Genomic DNA, 24,597 nt, shown 5'->3' on the forward strand with positions numbered 1-24,597 from the left:
CTTACAAATGAAAATGAAGTGTCTGGATTGAGCAGAATAATAATTATAGATCACCATGCATATAGCCCTTTTACAGAGTAAGTGCTTTGTGGGTCTTATTTCCTTTGTTCCTCAAAATAACCTTGTAAGAATAACAGAAGCAGAACTTGAACTCTTGTCTCTTCTAAAAACAAATGCAAAGATCCTTTCACTCCATCATCCTACTTCCCCAAAAGGTCTACATGAACCAGTACTAAGTTCACCAGCTACCAATAATGTAAGCTAATTTACCTAATTTACACATGACATTGCTGAGGCTGACATTAAGTTGCTTTTTCACTTTGAAGGAGTTAGTCAAGATTTCCATATTTTCTTTTATCTTTATCACATCTCTGTAATACTCAATTGCATGTTTCCTTTGTAATCTGAAAGGAAGGAAGGAAGGAAGGAAGGAAGGAAGGAAGGAAGGAAGGAAGGAAGGAAGGAAGGAAGGAAGGAAGGAAGGAAGGAAGGAAGGAAGGAAGGAAGGAAGGAAGGAAGGAAGGAAGGAAGGAAGGAAGGAAGGAAGGAAGGAAGGAAGGAAGGAAGGAAGGAAGGAAGGAAGGAAGGAAGGAAGGAAAAATAAAGTAAATTTGGATTAAGTTACAGAATACTGGTATTTATTGCACCATGCCCTCCATCCCTCTGGGGTCATCTTTGAAATCTTTCTCTATCCCATCTCTTTCATTTCCCATTATGAAATCTCACTCCCCCAACCTCACCCCCCATCTCATACCCCCTGTACCTCCAGTTGCTTCCTTCACAATTTTACCTAAAGCCTGTCCTCATTAAGTTCAATTGGCCTTGCCATTAGCTTCCTGGCTACTCTGTCTCCTTCTCATGTTGCTGCAGCCTGATTGCTGTTCCCTTCTCTTGTTCACTGAGTTGGAAATGAGTACATTATGGTGTGTTGGCAAGCAGAGAGGTAGCCAAAGGATCCAGGAGGGAAATTATCCTCCTGGTGGGAATCTCAGCCCTTCTAGCCACTGGTATCTCGGAGAAAAGGATCACAGAACACAAACAATCACTTGGAACAATTTATTCAGCCTTACTTTTCAGTCTTTTTTTGGCCACTTAATAAATCTGCCAAATATTCCTTAATTTCTCCAACTAAGAAGTGATTGTCTCCAAACAAACTTTTACGGATACTGAGACATTCTTGAAATTTCAATTTTGCCATAGAAAAATTCCCAGATTGCGATCTGAAAGTGAAATGTGGTATGTATTATTTATTAGACATGATAAATATTAGAAGACATCTTGTGAATTACTAGAAGTAATCCTCACATTAATTGTCTAGAAGGAAATTCAGTGGTTTGTTTACATGTAGCACCCAGGGCCCCCCTGAAAGCTATCCTAGGTTCAAGACACACTGTGGGGGTGGGGCAGCAGCCACTCAAAGTCAGAGATTCCTCACATGTGTTTCTTTTACCAGGCAAAGGATGCACTAGTTGAAAGTAAAAGACATTTAGTTAAATTAAAATAATTAAACATAGCAAGGTGACAAAGTGTATGGAGATAGACAGCCAAATTATTTTTTTAAATTAAATGTTACTTTATGTTTAGATCTGCCTTTTATCCTACCTAAATCTTCCTTCCTCTACCCATTGTGAAAGTGAAAACAAATTAATAAAATCCCTCTACAAACATAAATAGGCAAGCAAAACTAATTGCTAGAATCAACAAAATTACTTTTTTTTAAAACCTTACCTTTCATCTTAGAATCAATTCTGTATATTGGTTCCAAGGCAGAATAGCAGGAAGTGATGTTCCATGGGGGTTAAATTACTTACTTGCCCAGAGTCACACAGGTAGGAAGTATCTGAGGTCATATTTGAACCCAGGACCTCCCATCTCTGGGCCTCGCTTTCAATCCACAGAGTCATCTAGCTGCTTCCTAAATTACTTTTTAAGGTCATGAATTAGCAGCAGCAATAAGGCTTTAAAATTAGACTTTCAGAACTTGTTTCTTAACTAAGTGACAGGTGGAAGTAGGCTTTGCATGAAATATAGTCATCACCAAAGACTTCATAAAAGTAGAAATATGCTAAATTATGGACATACTTACTTAAGAATACCTTCCATGCATCTCAGCATAGCTAAATCATATGGGCTACAAGTCAATTGGTTGGAGAGGTCAGCAATATTTTCTAGCAAGTGATTTTCCTTTAGAGATCCTTGGCTCATAGCCTTTGCCAGGTTATATATCACTCTGCCTGCAGGGAAAAGGTATTGCAAAAGGAACAGGATGTTTGAAATGCATTTGGCAATGGGTTAATTACTAAAGATGTCAAGTTACAGAGACCATTATTCTCATTATTTCTAATTCAATTCTTATTCTAATTCAGTTTTTAGTTATTTCTAATTCAATTCTTATTCTAATTCAGTTTTTAGTTATTTCTAATTCAATTCTTATTCTAATTCAGTTTTTAGTTATTTCTAATTCAAATGAGACAATTTGAAAAATAAGCTCCTTAGACAGTTCTTGTCACTTTTACTCAATTCATTCCTAGTTATAGCAGTATTCTTCTAAGGTTTGCAGAGCCTCTCACTGATTTGAATTCTTTCCCTCATAACCATATTCCTGATGTTAAAGAAAATATTTTTAAGGGTTAGGGAATCATTTCTCTTTAGTGATGCAAATAACCTAAGGCCCCTAGGGACCTGAAAATTTCACCCAGAAGCCACTGGGCTAAGGAATGGCCTGAAACATTTCTCTTCATATCTTTTCTTGCTCTATAAAAATAATCATATTAATAATAGCTCACACCTATTTAGTCCTTAAGATCATAGATTTCAAACTGGAAGGGTTTCTAGAGGTCCATTTTATAGAAGAAACTGAGGCACATAGTTATTAAATAACTTGCCCAGAATCACAAACCTAGTTAAGTGCCTGAACTCTTCTTCCTAATTTCAAGTCCCATGTACTATATTATACTGTCAATTGTAGAGACTTTAAAGTTTCTAATGCACTTTGCTTACATCAAGCTTTGTGATAGGTTGTATCATTATCCCTTCTACAAATGAGGAAACTGTGGCTCACAGAGGTAAAGCAACTTACCCAGCTTTCCCAAAATGTGTGTATATGTATGTGTATATATATATACATATGTATGTATATATATATATATATATATATATATATATATATATATACAAGACACACCTCCAAATTTAATCTGCATTATTAACTTTTTCTCCATCATTTTCTTAAGTCTAGGCAAGGAACAAAGTGATAAATGAAGGCCTGTGTTTAGGGATTTCCAAGGGGGTAAATGCTCACATTGAAACTAACTCCTACCAGTCTGTTTGAGCTGGCTCCCACACACCCCTGAATGAAACCCAGACGATGTGAATCTAACACTTTCCTCCTCTGCAATGTACCAGGCAGCCTCTAGGAAAGCAGCTCTTATACAAACCACAGAGCTTCCCTTTTCTCACAGATCCCTTTAGTTTCCAGTGTCAGTTTTGCTCAAGGACAGATGGGAAGCTCCTACAGAATTCCTTGTAAACATCTCCCTGCCTACCTTTCTGCTTCTGTCTTTCCAAATCGTTTAAGTCACTCAGTGCCAAATGTCGCCATGTGACCCACGCTCTTTGGGAAAATAAAAAGGCCTTCTGCATGCATCCCTCTTCTAAATAGAGTTCTCCCAAACTAAGCTGTATTTTGAAGAGTACTTCACATTCCAAGTCATGCTGCAAAAAGAACAAAAGGGAACCATGTGAGTAAGCTTCTAAAATGAATGTACATTTCCCAGGAAGCATCATGACTAGGACCTCCAAGTGGCAGTAGCAGCTAGGAGGCCTCACCTGGAATCAAGCTCACCTGCCTTGGACATAGTCATTCCTGGAGGACACTAAGGTCATCCCAACCTCCCAAGCTTCAGGCAACACTCTGAGACCATAGGTTATAGTTTCTCTGTCTCTCTCTTTCTCTGTCTCTGTCTCTCTTTTTCTGTCTCTCTCCATATCATCTATCTGTGTTCAATGCAATCATTGACTGGTGAGAATAAAGCTAAAAATCAACCCCACATTAGAAGAAAGGATAAAGATAAAGTTGAGAAAGGATGGGATGAAATTAAAGAAATTCTAGCAACTGGTTACTAGGGGAAAAAAAAGTCCAAAATGAATGATTTGGACTCCCTGTATTTCTTAGAGAAATTTAATTTGTGCAAAAACTAATGTTCCCACAAAGAAGAATTCTAAAAACCAAAAAATGAACGCACCTTTTGAGGAAGGACTCATTACAAAATATTTCAAAGGAGTATAATAGAAGATTTTGAGTTATTCTCCTCAATAATCACAGTAAAACCACCCCCTTTAGATTCTACACCTCAGAACCCAGCATGATCAGTGAGAATACAACTCTGGCACTTAAGACAATAAATGGAGAAGAAACAAGATGTCTTCCATACAGCAAAAATATTCAAGATTCCATGATGGCGCAACCAGAAAGATAACTTTGTTCAATAATCTACCATTTATCAGTGCCATGGGAAGCTAATAGCAGGGGGTGGGTTAAAAACCAGGGTGTTCTTCAAAGGTGCCTTACATTTATATAGGCCAAATGAAGGAAATAGTTCTAAACAATGGTACAGTTATCCCTATGCCCCATCAGCAGAAGGCATGGTACCCATTGCATCAATCCCTGGGACATTACAAAATCTCCTCAATGAAATCCATGGTCATTCAAAAGAAATTGGTCTTTCCATCCATGCTGGGAAAAGGAAAGGAATAAAAAGTGCCTGCTCCAATTATGGTGTGTAATTGGACAAAGAGTTCATTATATGGACATCAGCAGCATATAAGGACATCTTGAACAAGGTTACAGCAATGACCTGGGCCAAGAATTAACTAGGAAGAGAACATGCTGAATCAAATTTGGGAAACTATGAAAGGCTTTTGAAGATCCCAAGATATTCACTGTCACCATCTTTCTAACATTCTGGTGTCTTCCCAGTTATGTCATATGGTACAGATAGTGGATGCCATAACCCTAAAAGAATCATAATAGCAGATGTCCCAAAGGATGAATCTAAGTCTCTTATCTCATTAGGTAGCAAGATGGCAAAGTGGGCAGAGTGCTAGACTTGGAGTTAGGAAGGCAAGTTCAAATTGTATCTCAAACACTATTTATATGAGTAAATAATTAGTATATAGTAGTAGTCTCTCAGTAACCGAGGATGACGAAAGAGTAAATAATTACTAATTTTTAAAATAACCCTTACCTCTTGTCTTAGTACCAGTTCTAATACATTAGAGTGGCAAGAGCTAGGTAATTAGAGTTTAGTGTCTTGCCAAGGGTCACATAGTTAGGAAGTGTCTGAGGTCACATTTGAACCCAGAACCTCCCATTTTTAGGCCTATTGTTCTAGCCACTGTGCTACCTAGCTGCCCCCTAAATAAGCACTAACTTTTAATGTACCACATAAATACCCTACAAGGCCTCATGTCCTTATTCTTATATACATTCCAGAATAAAAGAGTTATATTCAATGTTGTATGTTGTTGTATATAGTTTCTATAGCCTACTCAAGTTCACTAATTGATTCTGTGCAAACACAGAGGTGTGTGACCTTGATCAAGTCTCTTAACTCCTCCTAGTCTCAGTTTCCTCACCTGTAAAAATGAGGATAATAATAGCCCCTAGATCTCAGAGATATTATGAAGATCAAATGAAATAAAACATACAAAGTCCTTTGTAAGCCCTAACCTGCTATTTGAATGAATTATTGTCCTACTTTTTTTTAACCTTTACACCTTCTGTCTTAGGATTGACACTAAATATCAGTTCCAAGGTAGAGAGAGGTGAAGGCTAGGCAATTGAGTTTAAGTGACTTGTCCAGGATCACACAGCTAGGAAGTATCTGAAGCCAGATTTGAATTTAGAGTCTCCCATCTCCAAAATATACTCTATCCATCGAGCCACCCAGCTGTCCCACTCTAAGTAGGTGTTCCCATCATTCTAAATAGATGATATCATATGACCAAAAATTATCTGTGTGTGAGAAGGTATATAAAAGATATTATCAAGGATATATACATGACTAGCCAACAGGGCGGACCAGTTATATGAGAACAATAAATAATAGATGGGCATCTCAGTGGCTCCACTGGTATCCATGAACACCAGAAAAATCAGAGTGACAACTTCATGGTCTGGCTGGGTTCCTTATGCTTGGAAAATTATCACATAGCATTAGACATCATGGAGGGGTAATGATCTGACCTGGTGGAGTCATGGCCTACACAAATACACGGCAAGGTCCACTGAAGACTCAAGAGTTTATGGCTTACAAATACACTTGACATATTTTAACTCATTAACTCCTTACAACAGCCCTGTGAAATGAGTAGCTATTGTGAGTGTTAGTATCTTTTTTAAAGATGGAGAAACAAGCCCAAAGAGGTTAAATGACTTTCAAAAATCCCAAAGCTAGTTAACAACAGTCCACAGACAACAAGCATTTATTAGGTCCTTACCAGGTGCCAGGTAGTAATCATTTAAGCAATGTGCCCCCCCCATTAGATTGTGAGCTCTGATATTAAGCAGTGAGTTCTTTGAGAGCAAGGACTGTCTTTTGGTTTTGTAGCCAAAGTGCTATGTGCCTGGCACATAGTAGGCACTTAAGAAATGTTTGACTTCCCGAGGTAGTGAGTAGAAGAGGACAACAGAACTTAAACCAGAATACAATGAAAAAATCTACCACACCGTTTTTTCCTTTCCCCAAAGAGAATCAATATATATCTCCAATAATTTTATGAAGGTCAACCACCAGAAATATAACTTTATAAAAATCACTTTATTTTCACCTGCCTTTTTATTTCTCATTCAGATTCTGCACAGCTTTTTTTTTTAAAACTAGAGGGACATCTACTGGCTTTTGTCTACTCCTTGCTATTTATGGCCAGTTTTTACTCCATTATACAGTTTTGGGCACGGGCATATTCTTGGTTTTGCCAAAGTCTCACACAATTGATTTCTTCAAGTATTCATACAACCAATGAACAATGATGAAACCATGCTTGAAATTTTTCTAAATAACAGGACTATTTTTAAAATTTTGAACTATTTCTGAACTCACCTTCATCAACAAGTCCTCAGCAATTATTAACAGTTCTTCAGCCTCATTGGTCCTGCCTAAATAATTAAAAAATCTTGCAACAAAGTACATGATCTGGCATTTCTTACTGGTTGTGAAATCAGAAATTTTGCAGTTCAATTCTAGAATAAGAAGGAATGCAAACAGTCTGTCAGTGCATTTGAAAACCAAAAGTATCTCCAGGCAGCTTGATATTACAAAGAGAGAACTGGGTTTGTGTTTAAAAACCAATCCTGCTGCTTACTATTCATATGACCTTGGACCCGTACTTCCCTCTCCTTGAAACTCAGTTTCCTCATCTGTAAAAAGGAGTTGGACTAAATGTTCTCTAAACCTCTTTCTAGCTTCTAAAGCCTATAATTTCTTATTTCTAAATAATATATTTAAAATAATGATCATAATTAACATTTTCTTCCACTAACATCCTATGCCCCCAACATTTCATAGCATGGGAAAGACTTTGGGTTCTCAAAGACCAGACCAACAGAACCCAGGGTCTGGGTTTGAAAAGTTTCAAATATGGACATAATGACCGTTTATCTTAGCTAAGTTCAGAGAGGCTCATAGGCTCAGGATCATAGACCTGGAGCTAGAAGGGGCCTCATAGTAGCAATTCTAGTCCAGCCCATTCATTTTATAGATGAGAAAACTGAGGCAAAGAGAAGTCATATAGGTAGTAGGTGCCAGAGGCAGATCATAGAGCTAGAAGAGCTTTCAGAGGCCATCTAGTCCAGCCCACTCCTTTTATAGATGAGGAAACAACCCCAGGAAGGTGTAAAATTTGCCAGGGCCACACACACTTATCATCTCCAGAAAAATATAGGTAAGGAATTTATTTCATTTATTATTAAATTAAATGTATTTTTATTTAAAACTAGGTAAGGGATTATAAATAATTTATCCAAAGTTATTCATGAAAACTGTCTACTGAGGCAGAGGCAGAAAACAAGCTCTACAATTCTACCTCTATGAAAGGAGTACCCTCATAAAAGAAAGTTCCGACTCTTGAGAAGCACTGAAGAAAATACCATGAACACTCAAGCTAAGCTAACCTTGCTAGGCAACGAAGGGAAGGAAGCAGTTCAGGCTTTTTTGGTGATGGCACTACCAGTCCCAATGTCCAAAAGTGACATTTAGCCAAGGGGATGGGAAGAAGACAATTACCATCACCAATGTACAGAGTTTGCCTTTAAGTATGTACATCTTTTCAGGGAAGTATACCCACTCCCCTACACACACATACACAGAGCCATATACACAATTGCCTCTTGTACTTTGCCTTGATGTACTTGGAACTTGCCCAGAGGGCAATAATCTAGAAGTCAGATTCAGCCCAAAGCTGTCTATGGGAAAGGGTACACTAAGTTTCCTCCCCCTCCTTAATGGTATTATAGTCACTGAGGCTTATGTCTGTAAAGAATATGGGGTTGATCATATGCATCACCAAGACATATCCTCAATATTCCACTGGTATTATGATGACAGAAGAAAGTAAGAAAAGACCACCCTTCCCTCCCACCAGCAAATTTTGTATACCTGCTGTGGTGAACTGATGGGAGGCCATGGATGAATCACCCAGGATTGGCAAGTTTAATGGATCACCTTCTATATTGCTGACAAACTCAAAGGTCCATTTGAATATCTAAGCAACTGTGTTTAGACTAATGATTATGGAGCACTTTATTTGATTTCATAGATATTTGTATCCTGCCCATAATCCAAAATCTCTCCATTTCTCTTCTTCCCATCTGTCTACAAAAACAAACTCTCAATTTTCCTCTATCTTTAAAAAAAAAGAAAGAAAATCTCTCCTTCACCCTTCTATCTTCTCTAGTTAAGTCCCATTTATCTTCTCCTCTTTGCTAATAAAAGTCATAAAAAACTTTTCTAACTTGGTATTCCCACACCACCCAACACTACAGTGCCATTGGTGCCATTATGGCTCCTGATTCCCCCATTCCTGTGCAAGGACTGGCACAAATCCTTTATAGGCTCTGAATGACTTCACCACAGATAGGACATCTCCCAAAGCAAGAGCTAGCCTAGCCTGGTCCATCCCAGTGTCTCAGCACTGCCCAAAGCCACCGGGGTCTGCTAATCTACCTTTAGAGGGTTAAAGAAACCAAGACCAGCCCTTCTTAGTTAGTATGAACTCATGTTTAAACTCAGTCTTGTGCATGAGGTAAGATCCAGGTTCCTTCTGTTAGAGGAAAACTAGGAGAAGATCAACAATTTCAGTGCAGTTTTTAGTTACATTTGGATCTCCTTATCAGAAATCCAAGGAAGCCCTCCCTGTATTAGAAACAAGACAAGTGGGATGGTCAATAACAGCTTCCATCAGTGAATCTGAACTGCTCTGAGTTTCAGGCAGGGGTTGGGAGTAGGCGATATCAACAGAAATCTTTAGAGGGTGGGTTTAATTGAGGAATGAAAAGATTCGTTGGAGGGATGTTCGGCACCTGCACACCTAATAGAGCTAACGCTCCAGCTCAGTGATCATGTGGCCTAAAGAGAAAAGAGGGAGACTATAGTCACTGAACCTAGATTGGCGGATAAGTCCTCCTGGCAATTGGAGGTAGTGACTCCCCTGCCCCTCTCCAGGCTACAGAGGGACCAAGTCTATCATAGCCTCTGCTTCTGTTGTAATGGCCTCACTACCACATCTGGACTCAGGATATATAGACAAGAGCTCCCTAATCATCACGAAGACCTCCAAAAATGATACTAATGCATTTCCAAATGGCTGGCTTCTACTACTATTCCACTACATCACCATTACTTGTCTCTAGGGCAGCATTAGTCTCACTCCTAAAGAACTTTTCAGTCCTCCCAATTCCATGGGAAGAGAAACCTTGCCTTGGGGTTCTAAGTGCTGTTGATTCACAACCTCATGCTTGGGTGCCTGACACCAGGTTCCCTGTGGCTACTTCCCACAGCTCTGGGTCCCAAAGTTCTTGCTTGGTATCTAGATCATGGATTACATAGGATGCTTCTGACTGATAGAACCCCTTGCTTTGACCAGTGTGAAATGTTTGCACAAACAAGGATTCAAGCAGGCCTTGTAAGGTGCCTCTGGGGATGACAGACCATTTTAGCAGCTCCCCAAGTCTATTTGCCATTAAGAAGGTAAAGAGCTCTGAGGTAGAGCAGGACTCCAGCAGAATTTGTCACAGAGAGGTGAAGGTAATGCCCCAAGGCCTTCTAGCTGCTTGTGGAGTAGCCTCATCTCATCTCTCCAACTCTTTTATAAACTGAGTGAAGAGAAATGTTCTCAGGCATCTCTGTCATTCCCATAATCCCTTGTAGGGAAAGACTGTGGGTTCATGGAATTCTCATTAAAGTTCACTTTGGAAGTATTATATTTATGCAAAAGAAATAGTGTTGGATTTTTCTTTTCCTCCTCAGGGTTATACTTGAAACCTACTGGTTGTCTTCAATTTGCAGACAAATTCTTCCTCCATCAATGGCTGTGGAGTAGACATTCTTTCAAGGCACAAACCTGCCATCTCATGGTGAATGTAGATAACTGCCAGTGGCTCTTGGGCTAGTGCAAGAATGGAAGCTAATGGCACAAAGTTCTGTTATGGGTTTAAGCTAATACAAGAGTAGGTGGATCCAAATGTTATAGTTCAAGGTTTTAAGAAATGGATTTCTTTAGATTTCAGGTTCAGTGAATGCCAGTGAAGATGATCTGCTTGAGTTCAAGATTGAGAACAGTGAACATTTTGAAAGAGGGAAGATGGTGATGCCAGTTCTTGTATCTATGACCTTCTCTCCACTCTCACTACCACCCTCCTAGTTCTGGCCCTGGTAAAATGCCTTTTACCTTGACTATTACAATGATTTCATAAATCTCCCTCCCATCCATTGTGTCCTTCACATAGCTGCCAACACTTTCTTCATAAGACACTTGCTTCACTCGGGATCCATTTCCTCTCCTTCCAGCCCTGGTGGTAACTATCAGTCAGGACCTTTGCAGCCACCATCACTCCAGCATGGTAACCTGGATGCAGGAGCTTTACAAATCTGATCCCTACATGAATCTGCTAGATGTGGTGGAAGAACTTCCCCAGGATTACCTGTGCCTCACAAATAGAGGTTGCCCTCTGCTGGTCACAGACTCCATTCTAAATCTAAGACCCTGAATTCCTATGGATCCCAGTGTCTTCACCTGGCTCCCTAAAGGTGACCAGCCCTTCCCTCTTTATGTCCTATCTGACCCACAAGCCCCTGTCTCCCTATGTCTCCATCCTTGAAGGGCAGAAAGGAAGTCTGGAATATCCATGTGGGATAGCAATCCCCCTGGATCGTGAGAATACTGGAGGCACTGTCCATCACACCTCAGCTGTGGTATCTCTTCATCCTAGCAGCAGGAACATTTGCATCCCCTATTCCCAGCACAAAAACCATCCTCACTACATTATTACTAGCCAGCAGTTGCCCATCACTTTTATGCTCTCTATCCTCATCATCATTGCCAATCAACAGGAGCTCTGGAACCCTTCAGCCATACTGACAGGGTCTTACAATCCTGACCAAGACATAAAATTCTAGTAAAATCTTAAATTTAAAAAAATGAATGAATGAATGAATAAAAGAAAATGAGGTGGCTCATTACATTTCAAATAAGCATAATAGGAAGAACAGATGGCCAACCTGAAGACTTCTTCATGGAAAGGCTTAACACAAGACCTTTACATAGACCTCCATGGGAAGGTGTGCATGAGAATTACAAAGGATGAAAAGAAGATGAACTGTGAGAAAGCATCCCTATCCATGAGTTCATGGTTCCATTGAAGTATCCAAATATTGCTTAGCGGGGTAGTTCAGAAATTTCAGCAAATATTCTAAAAGGTTGACGAGCATGAATAAAGAGAAGAAATTCAAAGCAATATGGTAACTGCTACTTGACAACAACAACAAAAAATCAAAACTGCCAGTCATGTGTAGTTTCCCCCTTTCTACCCACAAGAATTTAAAGATACTTATAGATTAGAGAGAAAGAAGGGTTTGTCTTGTAGAATTTCAGGTGGTGCAGTTGGAGTCAGGAAAAACGAGCTGCAATCTTGCCTTGAACACTATGTGCCATTTAGTCAATGTGAATCTAAGCCAAAAACAAAAGACTGTTAACAGTTTCTAATTTGTAAACTTCTAAGCCATAAGTAATGCAATACCTGTCCACGTATGCCTTTCTTTTATCTTGTATGTCTTGTAAGTGATGATCTTTTTCACTGTACTTATATAGGCTCCTGCAATATCATATCCAGCTTCTGTTAGCACATTCCAATAATGGATAAGATGGAGCTTTATCCAGAAGGTTGGCTTTGTGGTTTGGGATATTATAGCCAGGGATCTGTTAAAACAATATATTAAGAAAATAGTACAGTCTGGTACTTGAAAAACAGCTATTCTTAAGTTACATGAGCCAATTTATATTTTTCTGAGTCAATATGATTTTAGGTCAGTAAGCTAAACATGGTGTCCATCGTAACCTTTAGGTAATGATCTTTTTCTAGCTAGGTCAATAGCCAAGCCTGAATGCGAATTGGCCCCTGAAGAATGGATCAAGAGGAAAAACAAATGTGAATTCAGATTTTTTTATGCTCTTGGGAAATAGAACCACTATTTCTTGTCTAAAGAGGACTATCCATGGGCAAAAGGTATACATCCAATGTAGTTTTAAAATGTCACAGCTGCCCTCAGCAATATAATGCTCGAGGACAATTTGGAAGGACTTATGACAAAGAATGCTCTCCACCTCCAGAGAAAGAACTGTTAGAGTCAGAATGCAGCTCAAAGCATACGATTTTCCACTTAGCTTATTTAGGTTTTTATTTGGGAGGGTTGTTTTTATGTGATTATTCTCTTACAACAATATGGAAATACGTTTTACATAATAATACATGTATAACCAGATTGAACTGCTTCCTAACTCCAGGGAGGGGAAGGGAAGGGAAGGATAGAGACAATATGGATCATGTAATTTCAGAAAACTTCTCTGGAAATTGTTATTACATGTAATTGGTAAAATAAAATATCTTTATAATAAAATGGCACAGCTAGGGACAGCTAGATAGATAGAGCACCAGGCCTAAAGGCAGGAGGACCTGGGGTCAAATCTGACCACAAATATTTTCTAGCTAGGTGACCCTGACCAAATCACTTAACCCCAAATGCCTCGCTCTTACCACTTTTCTGCCTTGGAACCAATACTTAGTATCAATTCTTTTTTTTAATCCTTGCTTTCTATCTTAAAAACTGATACTAAGTATCAATTCCAAGGCAAAAGAGTGATAAGGAATAGACAATTGGGGGTAAGTGACTTGCTCAGAGTATCCCAGCCAGAAAGTGTCAGGGGTCACATTTGAATCCAGGATCTCCTGTCTCTAGGCTTGGCTTTCTATCCACTGAACCATCTAGGTGCCCCTCTGAGTATCAAATCTAAAAGGTTTAAAAAATAATAATAATAAAATAAAAGATCATAGCTATATTCTCAAAAGTTGTTTGCATCTCAGTTCTGCATTAGATTGTAAGCTCCTTGAGGGCAAGGGCTATTTTTGCCTTTCTTTGTACCTCCCCCCCCAGTGCTTAGTTCAGTGCCTATCATTTGGTGATGTTTAATCAGTGGTTGTCCACTTGACTGAGACCTACAATAGGATAGTAAAATTGACAAATTCATTAACTTACATTTTAATTTACATTTTTCTTTCTCTGCTGATAATAGTTTATTTAAATAAATACTTCTTTGTCAATAGTCAATACTGATTATTAGTGGGGAAGAGGGGAGAACTAGTGTGTGCTAAGCTCCTTTCTATGACTCTACATTGCAAAGAAGGTGGTGACCTTCATTGGTTGAAGGAATTTCCCAATTTGGGAGTTCTCTATGCCAAAAAAATCCCAGGGTGAGTCTTGTCCTTTTGTAAGTTTTACTTTTAACCCAAAGGAAACAACCAAATTATTAGCCCCTCTAAATAATGTAAAAGACCATATTGAAATGAATAACAAACCTTAAATAGGAGTGTGAAAAACAAATTAATGATTTTTCCATGCTTCTAGACACTGGTGTCAACGTGGAATCTAGAAGTCCCCAAACTTGTAGCCTGGAAAGATTAAATGAACCCCAGTTTACTTATCTTAAGGGTGAGGGTTCCTGGTTTGACCTTGTCACATGAGAGTTCCTCCCCAAGGGAAAGTCCTACTTCACTGCCTCTCAGACTAACAATAGACTTTAAGATGTCAAATGACTCTCCTTGTCTCCAGAAGCCTCTCCCAGTATATCACACCATCCTTCCAAGGATCGAACTCAGGACCTTTAGCTTGGGAGACTGATGGGCTACCTACTGTGACAAATCTTAAAGTCTATTGTTAGTCTGAGAGGCAGTGAAGTAGGACTTTCCCTTGGGGAGGAACTCTCATGTGACAAGGTCAAACCAGGAGCCCTCACCCTTAAGATAAGTAAACTGGGGTCCATTTAATCTTTCCAGGCTACAAGTTTGGGGACTTCTAAATTCCACGTTGACACTGGGCACAAGCAGTAGCTTGTCCTCAGTCCAAAGGAGTGAATATAGACTATGACCTCTTTTAAATGGGCCACGCCTCATTTTTATTTTTTTAATAATTTTTTTCTCAATTAAACATAAAACAATTTTTAACATTTGTTTTTCTAAATTTTGAGTTCCAAATTTTCTCTTTCCCTATGTCCTCTGCCCCCTCCCTGAGATGGTAAGCAATTTGATATAGGTTATACATTTGTCATCATACAAAACATATTTCTACATGGGTCATGTGGTGGAAGAAAGTTTAAAGAAAGTGAAAATAGTATGCTTCAAAGGCATTCAGCATGCCTTCTTTTGAAAAGCCTAGCAAGAATGGTGAGGATCAGTCTCCACCCTTTTCTCTTGAGCCCTATTACCACTGACTGCCAAAGTGTGAGCACTCACACTTCCATTTTTGAGTGTTTATCTGTTCACCCTAAACTAATGAGCAGGTGACAGATGCATGTGCCATATTGTCACTCATGTTGGCCTTGGGCAGTTCGAAGAGAAATGTTCAGGAGATCCATTTCAAAAATAGCTGGGTTCCCTCCTTCCACCCTCTCATACCTCACCCTCTACATACACCCACACATTCCAATCACGTAGGAAGGGTTCTGATTGTCCTCTAAGCCATAACCCTTTTCTGGTGGCCCAAATCTCAGATACTAAAGTTAGAGCTCTGAAAGAGCTAAAAAGAGGGGAGAAGGCAAAGGGGGAAAGGGAAGGACAGCATTAACTTTAAAATGTGACTTTCAAGGGGAAAAGTACCATCACCACCACACATTAACCAATGACTATAGTAGAGCTACAAAGGGAGCAACAAAATGAAAGGAATTGTATTTTGAAGAGTCAGCAACAATTACAGAGAATTGGATCCAAAATTCCTTGGGTGCTTTGTATTAAGAGAGCTCTGTGCCATGTAAATTAGCTCCCAAATGGCCTTCTAAACTCTGAGAAGGCAAGCATAATTATGTCTAATATACTAATTAATGCTTATTAGAGCTACCATATTGGTTTTTGGTCAGGTCTGTAATATAGCAGAATTGGATTTTTATGTTATATTGTTATGTTATTGATAAGGATAGAGACTAAACCTATGATTTCAGTGTCAGTTGGCACAGGGCTCTTTACAGGTCAGAACTTTCTCTGAAACTTAAGACTTTAGAGAGTTGTCTACAGTTTGAAAGGAGAAGTAACATGCCCAGGTTAATCCAGTAAGTATGTGCCGAAGGTGGTATTTGAATTTAGGACTTTCTGGCTCCAAGGCTGTCCCCTAAGTAGTACAATAGTTAAAGCACTGAACTTGTGGTTAGGAAGACCTAAGTCTAAATCCAGCTTCAGATACTTACTAGCTAGGTGACCCTGGGAAAGTAATTTACCAGCCTTCAGCCTCAGTATCCTTATCTGTAAAATGGGAATAATACCTCCCAGGGCTGTTGTGAAGATAAAGTGAGATCATATTTAGTTACTTTCAAACCAAAAGATGCTATTTTGCTTATGTTGTACTTAGAGAGGTTTGTAATTGTTCAATCTTTGCTTTTATAACCTATTAATAATAATGGTCAGGGCAGCTGGGTAGCTCAGTGGATTGAGAACCAGGCCTAGAGACAAAAAGTCCTAGGTTCAAATCTGGCCTCAGCCACTTCCTGGCTATGTGACCCTGGGCAAGTCACTTGACCCCCATTGCCTAGCCCTTATCACTCTTCTGCCTTGGAGCAATACACAGTATTGACTCCAAGACGGAAGGTAAGGGTTTAAAAATAATAATAATAATAATAGTCAAAGCTATGCTTCATATCTGAGGCTAAGTCCTTGGAAGGAAATACAGCTGTTCTAATTCTAATGTTTTTTCCTAGGGGAAAATGTCCTTTACAGTAATCTGCAGTTTAAGATTGTTTGCTAAAAGGTGCTTCATTGAAAAGCCTTTATAAAAAGCAAACTGGGGTGGGAGGAAGGCAGCTGGGTGACTAAGTGGATTGAGAGCCAGGCTTAGAGATGGGAGATTCAAATCTGCCCCCAGTCACTCTTAACTGTGTGACCCTGGGCACTTTAACCCCCCACTGCCTAGCCTTTACTACTCTTCTGCCTTGGGATCAATTCACAGTATTGATTCTAAGATGGAAGGTAAGGGTTAAAAAATAAAATAAAATAAATAGCAATTCTCATCTCTTTGATAGCTCATTGTAGTCAATTAGTTTTCTAGAAATTTGATTAGAATAACCTGCCCTATCCCCTAAACAAATATTCATTTCTCGTTTTAAAACTCTTAATAGTTAAATTTAGGATAAAAAGAAAATTAAACTGAAAAAACAAAATACTTTATTAAAATCAATAAAATTGGGCAGAATTTCATGAATCAGAGAGTACACTGGGAGGAAAAATAGAATTTCTAGAAAGATTCCTGGAAAGTTGCTAGACTATACAACTCCTGACTTCCATAATTCCTCTAAAATGTCTACTGACATTTCTACTTGCCAAATTTGAACACAATTTAAAACACAAATTTAAGCAACAGAAAGCACACTCTTCCTTCTCCAAGTGATGTGCTATGGTTCTGTCCCCTCTCCTTCTGGTCTTTCCAGACTGATTTCCTTACAAGTCTCCTAGGCATAAAAAGGAGTATGTGATGACTACTGGTATATTGCTCTTGTAGATGACAGGGAATGGGGTGAGAGGTTGTGCTGAATGACACATATCAATAAAAAGAATCTCCTCCCTGCCATCACAGCAAGCGTGGCTGGCATATCCACCACAAACACACACTCCCAACCCTAGTACAAAATAGATCCTTTTGAGCCGGTTCATAAAATATAATCATACAAAAATAGTAAAACTTACTTGGCATTTGTGAGAAAATTACATAATTCCTCCCAGTTGCCACTCATTTTCAGGTGCCAAGGCAACTCTGCATATGCTCTCCAAAAGTTGCTTTGTCTCTGGAAGAACTGAGTCAAGATCCGGTGTAAATTTGTTTTTTTGCAATTCACGGGGTTCTGAAAGGAATATGGACTGCTTTCTCTGACAGGCGTGATTACACCTAGTTCAAAACCAGTCACAGGTTAACCACCTTCCTGTTCTTCCAAATTATGCCCAATCTACTAAAGCCTGCCATATGAAATACAGGACCTACACATTTATTTTATGACCAGAGAGGTCGGGAAAGCCAAGCTTGATAAGAACCAGACTAGAAGTCCCATAAATCAGTCTGCATTATCTCTGGGGCTCTCAGTTGGGTAGAATATAAGCATTTTTTCCAACTACAACTATTTTTCATGTATGTCAAACATTCTTAACATGGATTTCATGAACTTTAAAAAATACATTGATCGATGTACTTAAATATAATTTGTTTTCCTTTTTCATCCTAATGTGTTTTATTTGATGCATTTAAAAACATGATTCTGAGAAGGGCTATATAGACTTCACTGGTCTGACCACCAGAGAGATCTAGGACATCAAACAAAGGTGACAAGCCCCTCATTAATGTATATATCTGAAGTGATTCTCCTTTTTTAAAAGAACATCTACCAATCACACGCTTAAAATTAAGTCTCTTTTATAAGTACAAGGCCTCTGGTTGACATTAAAATCAAACACTTCAGAAGCAGCAATCTTCATGTTCTCTGAACCTCATAAAGGCTGTGGCAACTCAATGTCAAGATAAAGGCTAAATAAAGAAAAGGTTATAATAATTATAAGTAGCCTCTCTAGAAATAGCACTGATGGTCAGAATGGTCACATATAAAAACAATGGAAGTGTTTCTCAGACTTTATTGAAAACTAAAAAATCTGAGCATCCTATTTGGGGGCAGCCCTTATCTATTGTGCTAATAGTTATCATTAATGGAGGATGTCACAATCCTAGCTCCTGAAAAGGTATTTCATTATTGGGGAACTCATTGAAGCAGGAATTTAGATTTATTACTCAAATATATCCAGAACTTATACCAGTTTGAGGAAAACATGGTCACTAATAGTAAGTGAGCCAAAATATCATTTAATCATGACCCCCTCCACCTCAGTTCCTTGATAAAAGTGATAAAAGTTACTATCTGAGGGTAATCATATATTATAATTATAACTACATATATAAATATATATACTAATAATCTTGGATAGGATAAAGAAAACAATACAAATTTGCGCCTGGCTCCCAGGATGTAAACTTAAGTCCCATTAGGTACGAGGAATGGCATGAAGGGTATGAGTAGGACCATATTTGCCAACAATGTAGAGCATCAGTGACAGGAATGACTCAAGGCTACATTCTATTTGTACTCTTGGTCTAATACCAGGTCTAACCGTACATGAGGGGAGAAGAGCAGAAGGTTCCAGTTCTCCGATTCCTTCTTCCTCTTGGTACATTCAGCTCCTCAATTCCTATTCCTTCAGTTGCTGGGACCATCTAGTCAAGTTGAAGACTAACAATACCCCTCAAGATGACAATGAGTAAAGATAAGAGAAAGACAGGCAGTTCCAGACATGCCTAGAAAAGGCAGACCTGTCAAGAATCCCAGCAGCAATGTAGAGAGGTTAGCACAAGTGGTTAAAACCCCCATGTACCTATGAGGCAATTGGCAACACGGAAAAAGCTCTGGACCATGAGTCCAGAGATCTGGGGTTCAGTACTCTATTTAGGTGACCTTGGGAAAGCCAATGTCCTCTCAGCCTTAGTTTCTTCTTTTATAAAGTGAGATTGGACTAGGCAACCTCCAAGTTTTCTTCAGGCTCCTTAATTCTAAGATTTGAGGACTATTTTGATTTAATCTATGGCTAATCTTTGGTTTAATCTTGGTTGGTAGCAAACGGGTAGAAATCTTTTAGTGAGTCCCAGAGTCTTCGGATGGTATTCTACCTGTTTTCTTTGCTTCTTGATTTTACTACAGGGCAGAACTGGAAGATTTCAATTTTTCTAGAGTGTTTCAACCTCTTGTTTCCTATCTGCTCACCCCCATCCCTACCACCTTTCTTTTCCAACCTAAGAGAGTGACCAATAACTGTCATGAAACACATCACTTGCCTCATAAGAGGAGAATTCAAGTTCCTTTCTTATTACATGCTTCTACTATCCATACTCTCATATATTCCACCACTGCCCACACACACATACACTCTAGCAGGGAATACCAAAGGTGGTGATTTTCAGTTTCAACCACAGAAATAGAGGGGAAAGGAAAGTGTGGGCATTCCTGAGCTTAACCAACAACCCAGAGGCAGGAAGACCACTATAGATAACTAAAATCTCAATTCTGACTAGCACCTTATATTAAAAATTGAGAATTTCAAGTAAGAGAAATATCAGTTTCAAAGGAGGTCAGAAGTGAAGAGGCTAAAATAAAGATGGAATTGACAAAAATTATAGAGATAATAGTCTTGTCAAAGCATACTCCCAAAAACCCGACTTAAAAAATAACATAAACATACACACAAAATAGTTAATGTAAAAAGTATATGCAGGGCAGCGTGGTGGCTCAGTAGATAGCCAGACCTAGAGAAAGGAAGTCCTGGATTCAAATCTAGTCTCAGACATTTCCTAGCTGGGTGACCCTGGACAAGTCACTTAACCCCAATTGCCTAGCCTTTACCACTCTTCTACCTAGAAACCCATACTTAGTATCAATAATTGATACTAAGACAGAAGATAAGGGTATTTTTAAGTATCTGGGACACAAATAGAGATTTTTTCTTATTGCCATATTTAATTTAATATTCAAATTTAAAACAAGTAATAAAAGTAAACAGTTTAATCTACATTTCTCTTTTATGTCTTTTGTATTCTGAAGTGTTCATATTTATTGATGACTGTTAAGTTTATAATAAAAAATAAAGTTTAAAGGGTTTTTTTTTAAGTATACCAGAGAAAGAATCCATGGAATGGCTACAGTTTAGAAGCATTATAAATCCTTAGGCCAGAAGTGAGTGACATATACCAGTAAAGGCTATTTTAAGTTGATCCCAGACTTGCACTATTTTTCATTTCAGCCAAACTTATAACAAAATTGCTCTCATTGAGACTATAATGGAAACTGTCCCAAGCAAATCTCTATCACCTTCTGATTTGTGGAGAACCAGGAGATGCTAAGTTGCAGTGGAGATTATCATGGGCTAGAGGGTATCTGGTAGCACCCCACCCCATGCCTGCCATCACATTAAGGGGATATGCATCTCCTTTTCTCCCTCCCATCTATATTGTAAGAAATGCTAGATATTTAGAGAAAAGAAAACACTAGCAGAGAGGAAGAAATCACTATTTTCATTATAAAAATTATATAGTGCCAGGTCTTGATAAAAGTCTAATTTAAACTTTTAGGATCTGAATTCTGGCCACCCCAGAAAGATAAAGCTATTACATAATTGTCAGGGAACTAAGCATCCCCTGAGGTGTTTCTATTGACATTGTATTTTCTTAAACATAATTAATGACCTCAATACAACCTATACTGTCCATTGAGATACCACTGATGCCAGCAGGGGAAAACCATTTCAATTTATCATCATCACTTAGGATGTTCAGTTATGTGAGAGAAATTACAACTAAAAGCTTTTTCCTCCTCTAGTCTTGTGCCTTTCCTTGACCTTACAACCTTGTCCATACATTCATGCCTTACCAAGCAGTTTGTGCTCTACAGCTTGCCGCAGAGACTGATGACAGAAGTGCAAACGGCCATTTGGCTTCTCTTGGATCCACTGCTTCGTAGCTGAGCGAAAGGCCGCCCAGTGGGAGGTGGTGACTTTGTAATGATTCTTATAGCCCAGTATTTCCAAAAGCTGGAGAATCTCAAGATCAGTCAGTCCACAATGAGAGACACTTAATAAGCATAATGTGTCCACTACCCAGCCACTCAGTCCTGTAGCAAGAGGATAAACAATATTTTCAAAAATATATTGCCATATTAAAAAAAATGCATACAGAATATGATTAGAAATTAGTGGAACTTGCCAATAAAGATGATGGTACATACTTTTTAACCACAGGTATTTAATGTCTTTACATAAAGTTTCCCAAACCCAGCCTATATTTATCTAAATGAATGATTTAGAGGTGCCCCCCAATAAGTTCAGAAACAGGAACTGTGTAATATTACGCTAGATTATATTTCTCCCTTAACCCTTAGATTCTCCAACTCTTTATCCTGCACATATTGTGTTTGCACAGAGTTGTTCTCATCTTCTTTGTTAGAATATTCTTGAGACCAGGAACTTTTGCTTCCCACTGCTTAGCCCACATGGTAGGTGCATAATATCCCCACCCTAAATTCCTAATGGCTTTGTGTTCAAACAAGCCCAAGAGTTTACTAAGACTGTAGAGAGAAATAAAGGCATAGACAACAATGTCCAGAGAGCTCCCTAGCTGCTGTGGAACATACTAGGGAGATTAGAAATCTCCACCTTGCAAACAGGGAGTGTTTCATTGGTTCTACTAATAAGCCCAGAACCTAACATAGTGAAGGCACATGGCAGGCCCTCAATTAATACTTCGTGCTTGAGGCACAGGGCAAGAGGGGTCATTTTCATCACCATCCCCATGAAGCTTTCTGTTTATTTCATGTCTTGAGTCCACCAGGGGGCATCCAGTCACTCAAATGTTTGCCAAAGTATCTAGGGAATGGCCCATTCACCCCTGCCCTGTACATGGAAAGATTCTAAATCTGAAAGCACTCAAGAAGAAAAGTGGAAATAGAAATTTTTTTGCTCTGGATGTCCGATTGCTATTCCTTTTTAATCGAGGGTCAATGCCAATGTCTTCACACTCAGAGAGTCCCCCCACATCTCCATAATATCTATAGCTCCCATACCACCCTCTATCTCTCCTAGTGTGAAGATTAAAATTAACTCTCCCCTAACTGTGAAGATTAAAATTGTAACCCCTGCCTATTTTTAGATTTTAATCACCCAAAGTGTAAACACCCTACTTAAAAGTTGAGCATGGAGATATGCCCATTTTTAGATCTAATCACCCAAAGTGTAAACATCCCACTTAATCATTAAGTGGGAGGTCTGTGACCCATGTGTGCAATAGTGAGTGACGAATCAGAATCAATTTACTGCCTCCTGGGAAGTCCTAAAGCAGGACGTCCACTGTGATTGGTACACGTAGAATTAGGGGAAGGCACAGGAAGTGATGCAAGAGAAAGTATCTTTAAAAGGGAGTGACAACTTCCTGAATAAGTTATACTTAGACTTCTTCATTCTTTGGAGTGGAAGCTGAAGGAGAAATCTGCTGACTGGACCTGAGACCCTGTTCCTGATGAGACTGTAGGACTGACACATGGTGAGTGAAAGAGCTGACTCCTTTCCTGGATATTTTCTGAAGAAACAAGCCTTAGGAGAGATTAGCCTCTTGAGGCCAGCTAAGAACCAACTCTCCCTGCCCAGGTTGGGCTAGGGGCCAGAAGTAAATTACTTGGTGCTTAGGCGAGATATCTCACCCTATCCTCTCTCTGATTTTTCCTTACTTCACTTTTTCTACATTTCATAAATAAATTGTAAATAAATCTCTTTGGAATTAATATAAATTCCTGGTAACCACATTCTTAAATAATCCAACACTTTTAAAAATAGCCTCTTTCCCCTTACACTAGGAATTCTGTGTCCTGTTACACCAATCTACAGAAAGCTCTCTTTTAGTCACCTCTGACGGCCTCATCACCATGCTGCTTGACCCAGCAATAGCTTGTGAGATTGTCTCTGGTCCACCCCTTCCCTCATTGTGGCTGCTCCCCAAAGTTCAGGCCTGTATTTTTTCTGTCTTTCTCTGTACTCTTTCCCTGGGTATTCTACTTCACTCCTTACAAACCCAGTTTATTATTCCTTCCTCAGGTCCATCTCCAGCCCTGGCCTCCCACTCTCCAAACCTACAATAAGAGAAGAATGGAGTTCAAACCTTGCCTCAGATACTTGCTAGCTAAGAGACCCTGGGCAAGTCACTTAGTCTCAGTTTCCTTACCTACAAAATGGGAGGTTTGACTAATTGATTTCTAAGGTCCTTCTCAACTCCAAAATATGACCCCCCAACTGCTGATAGGACCTCCACCTCCCCCACCTACTGGCCCCTCAAGTTTCACCTGTTTAAAACTAAGCTTACGCTTCTGACTAAACCACAATAACTTCTTCCAAATATATCATTCTTCTGATGTCCCCATTTTGAAATCTTGGAATCCTCTTAGATATTTCTTTCATCGTTACCTGACAAATCTCATTGAAGTTGCTAAGTTGATTCCACTTCCACAACTGCCTCCACTAACTCTCCTTTCCTCCCTCTGACTAGTGGCCCAGACTCCAGGCTGTCTTTCATTCTTTCCTTCACACACTGCCATATGAATCTTACTCCCCTCCTCAAGATCCTCCAGTGACTCTATATTTGCTATGAAGTTCAAACTCCTTGATCCAGCATTCAGGATCCTCTCTCTAGTCTGGCATCAGCCTGTCCTCAAGATCTGGTTTTCTGCTGCTCCTCACAGGTACTCTATACTCTAGGCAGACTGACTCATCTGTTGTCCCCCAATCATTTCCTCTGCTTTCCTAGGACCATTGCTGTAGTTCATGCTATTCCCTGAGCCTGAAATAACCTCCCATTCTTTCTTCTTCCCTTCTCTTTTTCCTCATCTCTGCCATTCACAGTCTATGGAAAATCCTACCTTTCTTTAAAGCCCAACTCAAATAGCATCACCTCAGAATTATCCCTGACTGAGGACACAAGAGAAAGAGCTTCAACTCTAAACTCAGAGGTCTTGGGTTCAAATCCCACATCTAATGATTACTATCTGACTTACTCTGAGTAAGTGACTTCATTTCCTGTGGCTCAGTTTCCCTATTTGTAAAATTCAGGGGTTAGACTACATGATCTTTGAATTCTCTCCACCCTACCACCTTCAGTAGTAACCATTCTCTCTTTGGTCATTCCATAACCTTAACCTTTGCTTTACCTTTCTTATATGCTC

General features: G+C 39.2%; 1 protein-coding gene across 3 annotated transcripts in view; it reads right to left on the minus strand.

Moving 5' to 3' along the window:
• The window catches only part of LOC100021696 (putative tetratricopeptide repeat protein 41), a 113,263-nt gene that overhangs the window by 17,319 nt on the left and 71,347 nt on the right, over nt 1-24,597 (minus strand). For all 3 annotated transcript variants that reach the window (XM_007503343.3, XM_007503342.3, XM_007503341.3), the window contains exons 8-15: nt 21,265-21,504; nt 17,495-17,693; nt 12,296-12,474; nt 7,104-7,243; nt 3,546-3,714; nt 2,087-2,234; nt 1,071-1,220; nt 271-404 (exon numbers count right to left, since the gene is read on the minus strand). In XM_007503343.3, coding sequence (XP_007503405.1) covers nt 271-404; nt 1,071-1,220; nt 2,087-2,234; nt 3,546-3,714; nt 7,104-7,243; nt 12,296-12,474; nt 17,495-17,693; nt 21,265-21,504 — 1,359 coding nt within the window. The remainder of the gene's footprint in view (nt 1-270; nt 405-1,070; nt 1,221-2,086; nt 2,235-3,545; nt 3,715-7,103; nt 7,244-12,295; nt 12,475-17,494; nt 17,694-21,264; nt 21,505-24,597) is intronic.

The sequence above is a fragment of the Monodelphis domestica genome, chromosome 5, assembly GCF_027887165.1.
Source record: "Monodelphis domestica isolate mMonDom1 chromosome 5, mMonDom1.pri, whole genome shotgun sequence".
NCBI classification, from domain to species: Eukaryota; Metazoa; Chordata; class Mammalia; order Didelphimorphia; family Didelphidae; genus Monodelphis; species Monodelphis domestica.